The following is a 15587-nucleotide window of genomic DNA, read 5'->3' as shown; positions in this document are numbered from 1 at the left end:
TCCCTTTAAGAGTGTGCTCCTAATCTCAGCTCGTTACCTGTATGAAAGACACCTGGGAGCCAGAAATCTTTCTGATTGAGAGGGGGTCAAATACTTATTTCACTCATTAAAATGCAAATCAATTTATAACATTTTTGACATGCGTTTTTCTGGATTTCTTTGTCGTTATTCTGTCTCTCACTGTTCAAATAAACCTACCATTAAAATTATAGACATCATTTCTTTGTCAGTGGGCAAACGTACAAAATCAGCAGGGGATCAAATACTTTTCCCCCTCACTGTATACAAAGACAGTATAATTTCACTGCAGTTACATGTGCTGGTGCCTCTCAGGCAGTTTAAATTATTGACTGGGGACCTCTATGGAGTTGAATGTGATTGCTTTTTTAAAGTATGTTTATTTTGTATTGTGTGCTGAATTATATTGTTTTATACACATATATGTGTATGTTTCATTATTCTGTTTTTAATTGTAATGTATACAGAGCTCTCTTGTAAAATAGATTTTTTATCTCAATGTGACTCCCTGTTTAGATAAAGATTAAATAAAAATTAATATGCAAATCTTTGCGGAACGCGGAGGTTGATTGGAGTCGTTGGGTGTGATTTGGGCAGTGATTGGTCACTGTAAAAACGACACAAATCTGAGCTCACGCGGGTGTACGTCCGTTTGACGCAAGTCACAGTTGTCTACAAATTGAGGGCTCGCGCCTCTTTATCAATGAAATAGTAAAGACAGCTGAGCTCTGCCACAACACTGGAGAAAAAACACCGAAACTTGAGCTACTCCCTTCCTCGTATTATTTGGATTGTTTTTGTTATTCATTGTGAGTGTAACTTTAGCTGGGACTAGGAGCAGAAGTTTCAAAAACCTACTCAAAATGAAATACGTTATAGGAATTGGCGGGTAAGTTAAGTTTTTATTTGTCGTTCGAAAATCTGTTTTATTATATAATACACATGTATATTTTGAGTAGAACATTTTATAAAACCATTAGTTTAATAAACGTAACACAGGTATCAAATCTAAACAACGCATGCCATCTTACTTAGGTAGCTAACGCGTTACGTTAGTTACCTTTCATTGTTGAATTTTTCGCCTAACATTAAGTTAATTATAAAAAATAAGAAACGTTAAGGATTCAGGGAGTTTTATCTTTTACTAGGGCAATTTATTAACCCCATGTACTGTAGGTAGTTAACGGGGGACTTGGTTTTAGCAAATCGCCTGCCACGTTTGTATGTTGTCGTAGTCGGGCGGGAGATTTAAAATTCCAGCGCGGACTTTCACATTGAACACATTGGAGGGAGTCTCAGTTTCGAAATTTACAAACGTGAGCGTCATACTCCTTGCTGGCAACTTGTATTATACATGTTTATTAAGCATGAATATTGCTTTTTGCCAGCTATGTTTTACTAGAATGTAAAAATTGGACTTGGCTGAATATCAGGCTAGCTAACGCTAAATGTAGGACTGGCAACGTTCCAAGTTGTTTTCAAAGCTTCTGACTAAATTCAGAGATCCACTTAGCGAACTTACCTAGCTAGTTATAAAACGTTTGATTGCAAACTTATTTAGAGTAGTTGACATTTGATGACCTTGATATTTTAGGTAGCCAGCTATGTGCTCTGTCCCGCCACAATGGTTAGGTTACTAGCTAGCTACTGCATACAATGTTGACTGATATCTAATTAACTTACTGCAATAATACCTGCAAGGTATGCGGATGAGTGATGTATAGACCGCTTAGACTTTGAATACACGGACGCCTTGCTAAATCGCATGTCATGTTTATCTATTTTCAGTGTGACTAATGGTGGGAAAACCACTTTGACGAATAAGCTGATCAAGTCACTACCTAACTGTTGTGTGGTGCATCAAGATGACTTTTTCAAGGTAAACTTGGTCTACTAAAACGTCTCTATACAGTGTTGTATTTGCATGACCTTGCTAAGGGAAAATATCCCTCACACACTAACCAATAGCCATGATGCATGCCATCTACGGTCACCTGTCCTTCCCTTTTATTAGATCTGCGTAGTATGCTGTAAATTAACCTAGCACTGACATGCCTAAGACTCAGTTGTCTTTTCACACACACGCCTTGCTTATTGCCGCTTTTAAAAAAATGTAACTGCATTAACCTGTACAGAATCAGAACTTGTGCTGAGTAGCTCACTGCTCTTGTGCTTTGTTTCCTGTTTTATTGGTCTCTGGTTATATATGGATTCTCAATGCTCTTGTGCATGTTATACCTGCATGCTCCAGCTAGGTGTGCATGTCTTGCAGTGTTCAGCATGTATGGGATCTGCCCGTATTCAGATCAGCCTGCGCTTGCAGCAATGTTTTATTGGTATTATTTCAGAAACCTGACCAGATAGAAGTCGGGGAGGACGGCTTTAGACAGTGGGATGGTAAGCCTGGATTTCACTGTAGGAGACTCATATTCTGATCGTTTTTACTTGCCCCTTAGTGTAACAAAGCATCCCCAAAAATGTCATTTGATAGTACATGCATGAATATTAATACTACCCTAGAGCACAATTCCCATTAAACAAGACTGAATACACTTCATCCAGGTGTGTCCCTTTTTGCTAAACTTCTTTCCCCTCTGCCGTTCCCTGTTCTATGCAGTGATCACAGCATTGGACATGGATGCCATGGTGAACACGATTCGAGGCTGGAGTGAGAACCCAGTGAAGTTTGCACACTCTCACGGTGTCAACGTGTCCCCTTCCACAGAGGTTGCCGACCCAGAGCAGCAGATCCACATTCTGATCGTAGAGGGCTTCCTTCTGTACAACTACAGGTGAGTTCATCTGCACCACTGCTAACTGGAAATGTACTAGCTAATGGGGAAGGAGCGTAATCAGCTGGTTTGTGCGACATGTATTCAAATAGCTTGTCCCCTATTACTATGACGTCTAATGCTTGCAAGCTCGCTCAACTGGATTTATAGAGTTATGACGACAAATATTTGGACCGGTGTCCAAGTGACACGTGTGGGCTGTGTTGTCAGCTAGCTAGATTAAGAGGATGTCAACTGAATGGATGTGGTCTCCAGGAGTGTACTATATCTGTATTATGGTGCCTCAAGTGTACATTGGTGGAGAGTTGAGTAGAACTAAAAGTTCTGTCATGTTCCTCCCCAGACCCCTGATGGACGTGTACAACAAGTGCTACTACATCTCCATTCCATACGAAGAGTGCAAACGGAGGAGAAGGTGGGAATGGGGTGATTTCAGATCACTAATATTCATATGTAGCTATTGTATGGTTGTCGTTCTGGCCAGATTGATAAATCACAAATATTTATTTAATTGAAAGTTGTGCTAAATTCATAAGTTTGTTTCCTTTTTTTTTTAAGTACAAGACAATACACCGTCCCTGACCCCCCTGGCCTGTTTGAAGGCCATGTGTGGCCCATGTACTTGAAGCACAGGAATGAGATGGTCGAGAGCTGTTTAGACATTGGTATATTACACATTTTTGTCTCCTTTTCCATTTGTCGGTGAACATTATTGGTTTTTGTAGGCATTTTGGTGCCAATAGCTATGACTTCCCAATGACAAATGTCCTGATCAAGGTTTACACTTTGCTATAGCGTATCTGGATGGCTTGAAATCAGAAGAAGGGATCTACAGCCAGGTGTATGAGGACATCCAGAATACACTGTTGAATCGTTTATAGGTAAGAGGTGACACTGGTGTGTTTGACTTCTGTCTTTTAAGTGTTGATGCTAAATTGAGTGAACTTTACCTTTCTGTTTGTACAGCAGGAACTCCATCTCCAAACATGTATAGACCTGTAAATAGCATCAAGACTGAAGAGATTTTTTTTTTATTAACGCATTTTTTTCTTATTGTGTAAATTATATTGAAGGAATGTTAACTTATGTTTTACAGAATAATCATTTCTGTTTGTGTTCTTATCCAATCTGTTAGTCCTTTACTTGTGTTAACCAAACCACTGCCTAGTATCTGAGGGAGAGGGACAAACTCTTATTTGAACATAGATGTTTACATTGTTACAAAGGCACTGATAAAAGTGGATGCACATGGCATTTTGATAACTTTGCGATTTTATAAAAATATTCTTTATTGGAGTTGTGCCTCTGCCCTCTCATGGTCTAGAAGGGTCCCACCTGAACTGGCCGCTTGCCTTCCATCTTTGAGGACATGTATTTCCTTTGTTAGAATAGAGCGGTCACTTGTATTATATTCATAATATAGTCATCTTTGTTAGTATGTACTTGGCTTTGTTTTGGCAAGTAAATTGTCCGTCGCCAATTTTAAAATAAGTTCAGATTTTTCTATTTTACTCCTGCGTCCTGTCTTTATTTACAATTCTCACCTTAATTGTGGTACATGGGGTATGAGTAAATACAGTTAAAGTTTACGTACACCTTAGCCAAATACATTTAAACTCAGTTTGTCACAATTCCTGACAGTTAATCCAAGTAGGAGTTCCCTGTCTTATGTCAGGATCACCACTATTTTAAGAATGTGAAATGTCAGGATGATAGTAGAGAATTATATATATTTTTGCTTTTATTTTTTTCATCACATTCCCAGTGGGTCAGAATATTACATACACTCAATTAGTATTTGGTAGCATTGCCTTTAAATTGTTCAACTTGGGTCAAATATTTCAAGCTTCCCACTAAGTTGTGTAAATGTTGGTCCATTCCTCCTGGCAGCTGGTGTAACTGAGTCAGGTTTTTAGGCCCCCTTGCTCGCACACGCTTTTTCAGTTCTGCCCACAAATTATCTATAGGATTGAGGTCAGGGCTTTGTGATGGGCACTCCAATACCCTGACTTTGTTGTCCTTAAACCATTTTGCCACACCTTTGGAAGTATGCTTGGGGTCATTGTCCATTTGGAAGACCAATTTGTGATCAAGCTTTAACTTCCTGACTGATGTTGCTTCAATATATCCACAATTTTCTTCCCTTTTGGGTTATGTCTGGTTTTACTGTGGAAATAGATACTTTTGTACCTGTTTCCTCCAGCATCTTCAAAAGGTCCTTTGCTGTTCTGGGATTTTGCACCTTTCGCGCAGAAGTACGTTTATCTCTAGGAGAAAGAACGCGTCTCCTTCCTGAGCAGTATGGTGGCTGCGTGGTCCCATGGTGTTTATACTTGCGTCCTGTTGTTTGAATAGATGACCGTGGTACCTTCAGGTGTTTGGAAAATGCTCCCAGGGATGAACCAGACTTGTGGAGGTCTACAAATTTTTTTTCTGAGGATTTGGCTGATTTCTTCCGATTTTACCATTGCTTGTCAAGCAAAGAGGCACAGTTTGAAGGTAGGCCTTGAAATACATCCACAAGTACACCTCCAATTTACTCAAATTATGTCAGTTAGCCTATCAGACGCTTCTAAAGTCATGACATTTTCTGGAATTTTCCAAGCTGTTTAAAGGCACAGTCAACTTAGTGTATGTAAACTTCTGACCCACTGTAATCGTGATACAATGAAATTCATCTCTAACAATTGTTCAAAAAATTACTTGTGTCATGCACGAAGTAGATGTCCTAACCGACTTGCCAAAACTAGTTAAGAAATTTGTTGAGTGGTTGAAACACTTGGTTGGGGTCATTGAAACTAGTTTATGTAAACTTCTGACTTAAACTAAAATCCTGCTAGTCTGTACACTCACAAGGATCCCCTCGCTGTCCTAGGGTTAAAACAAAGGAGTGTTAATCTGTTTTCTTTTGGTAATATACTAGTTGTGTAATGTTTGGCATGGTTAGGCTATTGAAGCAACAACACAGACATTGTTGTTTAATTTTAATAATTATGTCACTGCCTGACCGATGGTGCTTCTCTCTGTGAGTGTTGTGCCTTTCGTCTACAGTCTTTCTCGTATCTGTTGAGGCCCTTTTGGAACAAATAATTGTATTTGTTTAAGGACTGATCCTAATTTTATAGCTACTGAACTTGTTAACGATTATAACAGTCATTGCTATACCACAGTGAAGTACCAAAATGCTACAACTCCACCTTGTTTGAAATAAATTTACAAATCTGGTTTACAGATGACGAGGGGGGTTGTTTACACAGAATATTAGCTGGTGCAATGAACATAAAACATGGAAATAATTAAACGTGAAGAAATATACAATAATTTATGGTAGCTTAACACTTTACAACACAGTGGTAATAACACGGCAATAGTATGGTTTCTCATAGCAACTACTGGCAGCTAACATAGTGACTTTCCAGAGTTCTACCTGCAATGCTAGCTGTGACCTGTGCCCCATTGACTTAAAATAAACAAAACCTGTTGACAGGGGGGAAGGGCTGTGAGGAACCTGTAGGAGACTGATATAGTAACCAGCCGTTGACATCCAGTTAACGCAGCCAGCTAACCTTGTAATGGTTGCCCTCGAAGACAGGCCCTCAAATACACATTGCTACAAGGCTTTGAGTGCTTGTGGACATAGACAGGCGGAGTGTTTATATTTAGCTGGGATTCCTGCATTGTAAGGGGAGGACATATTGTACTTGTATAAAGATGGACACCCCCACCCTCTAATCCACAGCATGACTGGCCTGTTGCCCATAGCTACCCTTCAGACTGACAGGCAGCTCCTCAGCCTCGTTTCATAGACTAAACATAACATAGCAAACGTAAATCCAGGGAAACTCAAATTGGTATGATATCTTACGTTTGGTATAGTTACATAAGACAAATGGTTACTTATGGCAAAAATGAAATGGTCAGGGTGGATAGGTGGGCGTGTAACACGAATGTCTAGCAACCCAAAGGTTGCGAGTCCAAATCTCATCGCGGGCAACTTTTTAACTACTTACTACTTTACAGCTACTTTGCAACTACTGAGCATGTTAGCTAACCCTTCTCCTAGCCCTTTTAGCAAACCCTAACCTTAACCCTTTAACCTAAATCCTAAATTTAACCCTGAGCCTAGCTAACATTAGCCACCTAGCCAGAATTCGTAACAAATGTTTTGCAAATAATACAAATTGTAATATTTAACATATACGAAAAGGGTGTTGGACAATCACAAATGATTACAGTGCATACCATGCGAAACGTAACATATCTTACTAAGTGGAGTGTCCCAGATTTACGTACAGAAATATATGAAATGCTCTGAGACCAGGTTGCAGCCAACCTTGCTTCTCTTCCAGCAGAAGTACACAATGCATCAGAGGGGGACAAACTAGGGGAACGGTGAGACCTGCTCTCTCAATCATGGGCTCTTATGAAGCCACTCTACACCCTCTCAATCACGTATATAATGAGTGGAAACAGAATGACGCACAATAAACCTTGTGCCTTCCCACAGAAACCTACTGTCCCTATCCTCTGTCACCTTGCAACATATAATGGCTGGACAACTGTTGCATCTAAGTTGCATTGGCACAGAACTGAGCTGTATATTTACTCTATTAAATCCAATGTATATATTATAATGGTATACCACAGAAGTGGTCATGGAGACATTTTATGCACAGTATATGCAAAAGCTTACATAATCTTTTGATCATACTATTCATAACATACAGGCATTTGTACTCTACTGTATACTGCCATTGAACAGGGATAATTAGATCTCTTCAGTTACAGACTATTCTAAGACCCCTGCACTGTAACAGATCTGACGTGAAGGCTTCATGTAACATATCTGACCAGGACCGTAACAAATCTGACCTGTTAGGTATCACATCTCTGAGGAAGGAAAAGTTCACGCTGTTTGACAGCAGCCAAGACTTCCATAATGATTATGTCCAATCATCATAAACCATTAAGTGAGATGCAGATCAGTTTCACGGTCTATATAATTAATGTCTGGGTAATACTGGTGTAACAGTATAACTTCCCCTCGCCCCGACACGGGCGCGAACCAGGGACCCTCTGCACACATCAACAACGGTCGCCCACGAAGCATCGCATCCGTTACACTGGCAAAAAGTATTGCATGTTTGTTCTTCACTGCAGATGTTATGGTTATAAAATAAACCCTCATTTAGATGTCAACCTTGCCATCTATCATGGTGCTCTTGAAGTAAATTAAGTGTATACAGATATCATATTTATGTGTCCCATTATGGCTCTGTGATTTCATGGATGGTTCCATTGAGGCAATTTCCAATTTGAAGTATTTTTTTCTACTACGTGTACGAGTTGGCAAACAAACTGAAAGGATGCATACTGCCACCTAGTGTTTGCTCATGAGTATAATTAATTGGCAGATCCCTCCTGATGACTGGCTGGAATCATGTGATTCTTCCTCAACCATTAGGAAGTCCCACCCGGTTGAAGCCTTCGGTGACAATCAATGTCCATGCCCAAACAGGTTTTATCCACCTAGAGTCCTCTGTCTAACTCTATGACTGCTACCTTGTACGGAACAGCACAGGGGTAAACTTGACTACAGGTCCTATGGCAGGCATTTTGTAGTCTTAACGAGTCAAGTGCATTACGATTTTTCCACTCAGTAAATTAACAGTCTACCTTCCCTAGAGTTCCACTGCCATCATGTGGCAAAGTTTTTGTGGTTGTAATCGAGTTCCTAAATTAAAGAGAATCATGGAGAAACAGAACTGGATAACCCCTATTGTTATCCCTCAACTGTATGGTACTGGACTACAGTATTTCAGAGAAGTAGTGTGAGGTAACACAAAGCCCACTGTGTGATTTTACCGTGTGGCATTTACCGTTAAAATAAATCGTGTGAATGGATCTCACAGAGCCATGCAGCCGCAGCGCGCGCATACCTGCCTGTGTGCTTATTTTCATGATGCAAATAGCTCCTACTATGACACATTTTCTACTCAAGTATTATGAATGCTTTCAATTTAATCCACGTAAAAAACGTATTGCTTATGATGTCGATTAGTCACTTGTGACAGAAGTTCCCAATTAATGCCGAAAGGTGTGTCATGATATTTGACTAAAAATGTATCAAATTTGGATGACCAATCAGGGACACAATTTTAAAAAACTCAAATCACTTTTTTTACTTTTAGATATCTTGCCCTTTCAGTACAAAATCTCAACGTGCACTGAGAAAGGGCTACCTACCACCTATGCGCAAAGTGTAAATAGTTATATAGACTGACGGTTAAGTTAAATATGGTATTTGTAAAATAAGCCCTTGGTCCTGTCTGTGCATGCGTAGACAAACTAATTATATGAAAGTGAGTGCCTACATTTCCACCTTCCAAGTAGTTATACCTGACATTCACTGTGGAGATGTGGTGGGCAACTGCATGACGGAATCAAGTGTGTACAAAACATCACCCGTATCCCAGTATCACTTAGACTACATTTTTACAGAAGTTATTAATGTCACAGAGTTTGGTATAGTTCGGATAATTTTAACCATGGTTGGTTTATTTTCTACCGTTCTGCCTGCTTTATGTTCGGGTTCGTTTAACCACTGGACAGCTCCATTTACGCACGCGAGACACATAATCCAATGGGAGAACAACGGTCGGGTGTATAGATTACACCACACCGGGTCTGAACGTCACGCACCGGCCCAGGCGAGAAGACTACCTGCTGAGCTCTACCTGACCACCGAGAGGAATTTCAACATTCATCACCCAACTTCTGCACCAAATAGATCCTCTAGAACAAGGCTCTCCAACCCTGTTCCTGGAGAGCTACCTTCCTGTACGTTTTCGCTCCAACCCTAATCTAGCGCACTTGATTCTAATAATTAGCTGGTTGATAAACTGAATCAGGATAGTTACAACTGGGGTTGAAAAGAAAACCTACAGGAGGGTATCTCTCCAGGAACAGGGTTGGAGAACTCTGCTCTAGAACTACAACATTGAATCTGGAGGAGAGCATTCGATCGAAACCCAACATATGCTGAACAGTGAGTCAGACTTCTTGGTTCTGTGCTCCGATGTTGGTCACTACATCTTCGCCGTTGGCCGCCAATGCACGAGCGAAGCCAGAAACATCCCCGAGGGACACGGAGCCGGTGGCGGGATACCCAGGAGCGCGTCTGCCTCCCCAAGGAAGCACCGGATCCACTTCCAACGGTACTGGTCTCGGGGCTCTCCGGGAGTTCTCAGGCAGTGGGATCCCGAGGGGAGGAGGACGAAACCCTGCTCGGGATGATGTCAGCCTGCCGGTTCGACGACAAGTCCTTGCGTCACCAGTTAAGAGCGAGGACATTACGCGTGGTCGCGGCACAAACCAGGCGCGACACGAGAGACCAGAAGCAATAAGCATCAACCCAGGCACCCACATCTGGGTACATGAATAATGCCGATGATGCAAACACTAGACAACGCGCCCAGCGCACTGCCCAGGCCTCCGATTCCATTTCCTCATCCAGACGCATTCCAGCTCCAGAATCAAATGCATCTCCAATTGCGCTTTCTGACAATGGCAATGACTCGCTCGCAGCCCCAGCAACCAAGAACGATTGAAAGTAATAATATGATAGCTGATGATCCCACCAATCCAAACAAAAAAACACCCAAATGCAGTTTTCTATAACATGTACCCGTTAGTCGGGAGAAGCACAGCACCTGTGCGTCATCCACCGAGAACAGACTCTGGCACCAGATTATTTCATAACGGTATAGTAGATGGTGATGTGACAATATACCTTATAGAGTATTTGCTTTGCATTATTTTTTACATCCAGATAAAAGTACAGCATATTACAAACAATTTATAAAACACTCACACTTCCTTGAAAATCATACAACTAACATGGATGGCTTGTGATTTCTCTTCTCTGGTCTCCCAGACCTTGTTCCTGGCCCCTACTATATCCAAGCTGCTTATTATATCCAACTTGTACAGATGTATGCCCTGAGATGTGCTGGAGAGGAAAACGGTCTGTCTTGGTAGGAGTTCATGTTTTATGGTTGATTATGCATATCCGTGTAAGATCAATTGCGCTAAAACATTTACCTTGACATCATCTATGTATTATGTCACAAATGACATCTACAGTTATTTGATTGATTAGGTAGAAATCAGACTGGTTGTATGGACCAGACTTGTTTGGCGTTGGCCGGCTCGGGAGTAATAGTATAATAATAGAGTGCCCTACAACCTGGCATCCGACCTAGATTTTCTCTCTCTGCTCTACCAAGTAAAATAAACTCCAAATGAAAGTCAAAAGTACACTCATCCTCAGTGTATTCTAAAGCATAATAGGTGAACTAATACTAACTTGTTATGACGTTGTTATTAAGTTGTCATTAATGATAATTCAAATGACTTTCCATGCACTTATCAGTCATAATTGGGGCCAGGATTTTTTTCTGACCAAGAAAGTTACGGTTAGGTCACACTGTCAGGAGAAACTCCTGTTCTTAGTCATTATGTAAAGTACATTATTTTGAGGTCAACATGTCGACCAGGTGTCAGAGACTACAGGACTGAGGTTTTCCCAAAGGGTGAAGAACCAGGGGACAGCTGACTTCTTTCCAGTCAAACCCAGACACCAGTGTTAATGGAACAGCTGCCACCAGTACTACCACAGTATGGAGGCCTTCAGTAACTATGATCTGCTGGATGTCATCACAGGCAGGAAGGTGGCAGAGGGACACAAGGCCAGCTTCTGTCAGGAGGACACCAGCTGTGAACCAAGAGTCCGCAGACGCTTGGCTTGCACTGCACGCACACAAGCTCTGATATTTTAATCGATCAATCAATCAACCAATCAATCAGTTTGTGTTTTTAATCACATCAGCTTTTACATGTGTTTGGTGCATGGATTGGGTCCTGGTTGCTAAGACACCTACAATGACAACATTGACTGCAAGTGGATTGACATCACAGATGTGCCACCTGGAAACAATATTATTTTTTTCATTTTTCTAAAATCTATTGCCTAACTAGCAACATGTCATTGTCCTATCTTGCCTCATGATGTCATACCTGGTGATGGTGAACCCAACTATGCAAGTGCAGGAGTCGGATTTCTCAAACAACATAGTCTATGAACATTTGAACATCTTGACCATGTTCTGTTATAATCTCCACCCGGCACAGCCAGAAGAGGACTGGCAACCCCTCATAGCCTGGTTCCTCTCTAGGTTTCTTCCTAGGTTCTGGTCTGTCTAGAGAGTTTTTCCTAGCCACCGTGCTTCTACACCTGCATTGCTTGCTGTTTGGGGTTTTAGGCTGGTTTTCTGTACAGCACTTTGTGACATCAGCTGACGTAAGAAGGGCTGTATAAATACATTTGATTTGAAATTTGATTTGATAGTGAGGTGTGACATCAGGATCAAAGGAACCTATGTCCACGCCAGGAACTGTAAGTCATAGAGACTTTCCGTACATCATTTATGTACACATTTTATTTCTGGTACTGTGAAATATGTGTTTGTGTCATTGATTCCACAGGAGTTGATCCTAAATTGCTTTGATGGAGGGGGGCATTTTCTGCTACTATGAACTTGCAAATGATAACCAAGACAGACGAGGCTTGTTTACCATTTAAATGAGCCATACATACAGTTGAAGTCGGAAGTTTACATACACCTTAGCAAAATACGTTTAAACTCAGTTTATCACAATTCCTGACATTTAATCCTAGTAAAAATCCCCTGTTTTAGGTCAGTTAGGATCACCACTTTATTTGAAAGAATGTGAAATGTCAGAATTACAGTAGAGAGAATGATTTATTTCAGCTTTTATTTCTTTCATCACATTCCCAGTGAGTCAGAAGTTTACATACACTCAATTAGTATTTGGTAGCATTTCCTTTAAATTGTTAACTGGGTCAAACGTTTTGGGTAGCCTTCCGCAAGCTTCCCACAATAAGTTGGGTGAATTTTGGCCCATTCCTCCTGACAGAGTTGGTGTAACTGAGTCAGGTTTGTAGGCCTCCTTGCTCGCACACGCTTTTTCAGTTCTGCCCACATATTTTCTATAGGATTCAGGTCAGGGCTTTGTGATGGCCACTCCAATACCTTGACTTTGTTGTCCTTAAGCCATTTTGCCACAACTTTGGAAGTATGCTTGGGGTCCTTGTACATTTGGAAGACCCATTTGCGACCAAGCTTTAACTTCCTGACTGATGTCTTGAGATGTTGCTTCAATATATCCACATCATTTCCTTCCCCGTGACGCCATCTATTTTGTGAAGTGCACCAGTCTCTCCTGCAGCAAAGCACCCCCACAACATGATGCTGCCACCCCCGTGCTTCACAGTTAGCTTGCAAGCATCCCCCTTTTTCCTCCAAACATAACAATGGTCATTATGGCCAAACAGTTCCTTCCTGAGCGGTATGACAGCTGCGTGGTCCCATGGTGTTTATACTTGCATACTATTGTTTGTACAGATGAACATGGTACCTTCAGGCATTTGGAAAAAGTTCCCAAGGATGAACCAGACTTGTGGAGGTCTTCAATATTTTTTTCTGAGGGGGATGTAGGCAGGGGGATGGAGCATTGGAAGTGAAGACCAGGTTTAGCCATTGTTCTCTCTCTTATGTCTGGCCTTTACAAGAGAAGGTCACTTGTTTTATTGGGTATCTTTTATTTATTTGGCGTGGGCTACGGCCAAACAGTAGCCTGTGTAAAGTTGGGTTAATAAACTGTAAATTCGTAAACTCAACCCTCTGTCTGGACAATTGTTCCTTTATGATCTAGCCAGGTCATTACAGTATCAGCAGCATAGCGTCTTGTTTCTTCTCTTTCCTGTTAGCCATGCGCGGAATGTCATTCACCTTTTTACCTTGAAGCCTATTAGCAGCGCACAATAAAGTCATATTTCATTCCGTCTTTGTTGTTCATTCAGTTAGCCTGTACTCAATTGAACTGTATTTATGAGATTATATGTACCATATATCCTTATGTATTTACATTTGTCATTTATCAGACGCTCTTATCCATTGAGACTAACAGTGCATTCGGAAATTACTCAGACCCCTTCCCCTTTTTGTTACAGCCTTATTCTAAAATGGATGAAATATTTTTTTCCTATCAGTCCACACACACACAATACCCCATAATGATAAAGCAAAGTTTGTGTGTGCAAATTTATAAAAAATAAAACAGAAATACCTTATTTACATAAGTATTGTAATGAATATTCAGGGAGAAAAAGGTGTAGGTTCACGCGCAGAGTGCAGTGCAGAATGCAGGAATCGTGATCACAGGCAGGCAATGGTCATTCACAGGTAGGCAAACAGGCAGGTGAATCAAAACTAGGACTGAAAGCTATAACTGCTTCTCACAAACGAGCTAGGAAAAGGCTTAGTAGAGTTAAAACGAACAACACCTCACAAAGGCACAAACAGAATGAACTGAACTAAATAAGGAGCTGATGAAACCAGGTGAGTAACTAACACAGGTGAAATCAATGATCAAAAATGAAAGACAGGGCTACGTTCAAGAACACAAAGAAACAGAACACAAGGACTACTAAGAAAATAAATACAGAACCTTACAAGTATACAGACCGTTTACTATGAGACTCAATTTATTTTTATTTTATTTAACCTTTATTTAAATAGGCAAGTCAGTTAAGAACAAATTCTTATTTACAATGACGGCCTACACCGGCCAACGCTGGGCCAAATGTGTGCTGCCCTAAGGGAGTCCCAATCAAGACCAGTTGTGATACAGCCTGGATTCGAACCAGGGTGTCTGTAGTAATGCCTCAAGCACTGAGATGCAGTGCCTTAGACTGCTGCGCCACTCAGGAGCTCAGTTGCATGCTGTTTCCATTGATCATCCTTGAGATGTTACTACAACTTGATTAGAGTCCACCTGTGGTAAATTCATTGACTGAACATGATTTGGAAAGGCACACACCTGTCTACATAAGGTCCCACAGTTGACAGTGCATGTCAGAGCAAAAACCAAGTCATGAAGTCGAAGGAATTGTCCGTAGAACTCCAAGACAGGATTGTGTCGAGACACAGAACTGGGGGAGGGTACCAAAAAATGTCTGCAACATTGTAGGTCCCCAAGAACACATTGGTCTTCATCATTCTTAAATGGAAGAAGTTTGGAACCACCAAGACTCTTCCTAGAGTTAGCCGCCGGGCCAAACTGAGCAATCGGGGGAGAAGGGCCTTGGGTCAGAGACGTGACCAAGAACCCAATGGTCACTCTGACAGAGCTCCAGAGTTCCTCTGTGGAGATCGGAGAACCTTCCAGAAAGAACCATCTCTGCAGCACTCCACTAATCAGGCCTTTATGGTAGAGTTGCCAGACAGAAGAAACTCTTCAGTTAAAGGCACATGACATCCCACTTGGAGTTTACCAACAGGCACTCAAGACTCTCAGACCATGAGAAACACGATTCTCTGGTCTGATGAAACCAAGATTAAAATCTTTGGCCGGAATGCTTAGCGTCACATCTGGAGGAAACCTGACACCATCCCCATGGTGAAGCATGGTGGTGGCAGCATCATGCTGTGGGGATGTTTTTCTCCGGCAGGGACAGGGGGACTAGTCAGATTCGAGGGAAAGATGAATGGAACAAAGTACAGCGAGATCCTTGATGAAAACCTGCTCAGGACTTCCGACTGGAGCGAAGGTTGACCTTCCAACACAACCCTCAGCACACAGTCAAGACAACGCAGGAGTGGCTTCAGGAAAAGTCTCTGAATGTCCTTGAGT

The 15587-nt window shown here is 41.4% G+C and overlaps 1 protein-coding gene and 1 pseudogene across 3 annotated transcripts; both read left to right on the top strand.

Annotated features, from left to right (window-relative positions):
* Positions 1-666: 666 nt before the first annotated feature.
* Positions 667-4321, top strand: LOC129810806 (nicotinamide riboside kinase 2-like). Of its 3 annotated transcripts, none has more exons than XM_055861704.1 (8): positions 667-907; positions 1807-1897; positions 2367-2415; positions 2744-2810; positions 3154-3225; positions 3369-3475; positions 3606-3691; positions 3777-4321. In XM_055861704.1, the coding sequence occupies exons 1-7, from the start codon at positions 882-884 to the stop codon at positions 3689-3691; spliced, it is 498 nt and encodes a 165-aa protein (XP_055717679.1). In that variant the 5' UTR covers positions 667-881; the 3' UTR covers positions 3777-4321. The 3 variants fall into 3 exon arrangements, with proteins under 3 accessions (XP_055717679.1, XP_055717677.1, XP_055717676.1); XM_055861702.1 differs by having other exon boundaries at positions 2636-2810; positions 3780-4321; XM_055861701.1 differs by having other exon boundaries at positions 669-907; positions 2636-2810.
* Positions 4322-9374: 5053 nt separating this feature from the next.
* Positions 9375-12363, top strand: LOC129869327 (protein-lysine 6-oxidase-like; annotated as a pseudogene).
* The last annotated feature ends 3224 nt before the right edge of the window (positions 12364-15587 follow it).

This window comes from Salvelinus fontinalis, chromosome 14, assembly GCF_029448725.1.
Source record: "Salvelinus fontinalis isolate EN_2023a chromosome 14, ASM2944872v1, whole genome shotgun sequence".
NCBI lineage: Eukaryota > Metazoa > Chordata > Actinopteri > Salmoniformes > Salmonidae > Salvelinus > Salvelinus fontinalis.
This window is presented reverse-complemented; position numbering and strand designations above follow the sequence as displayed.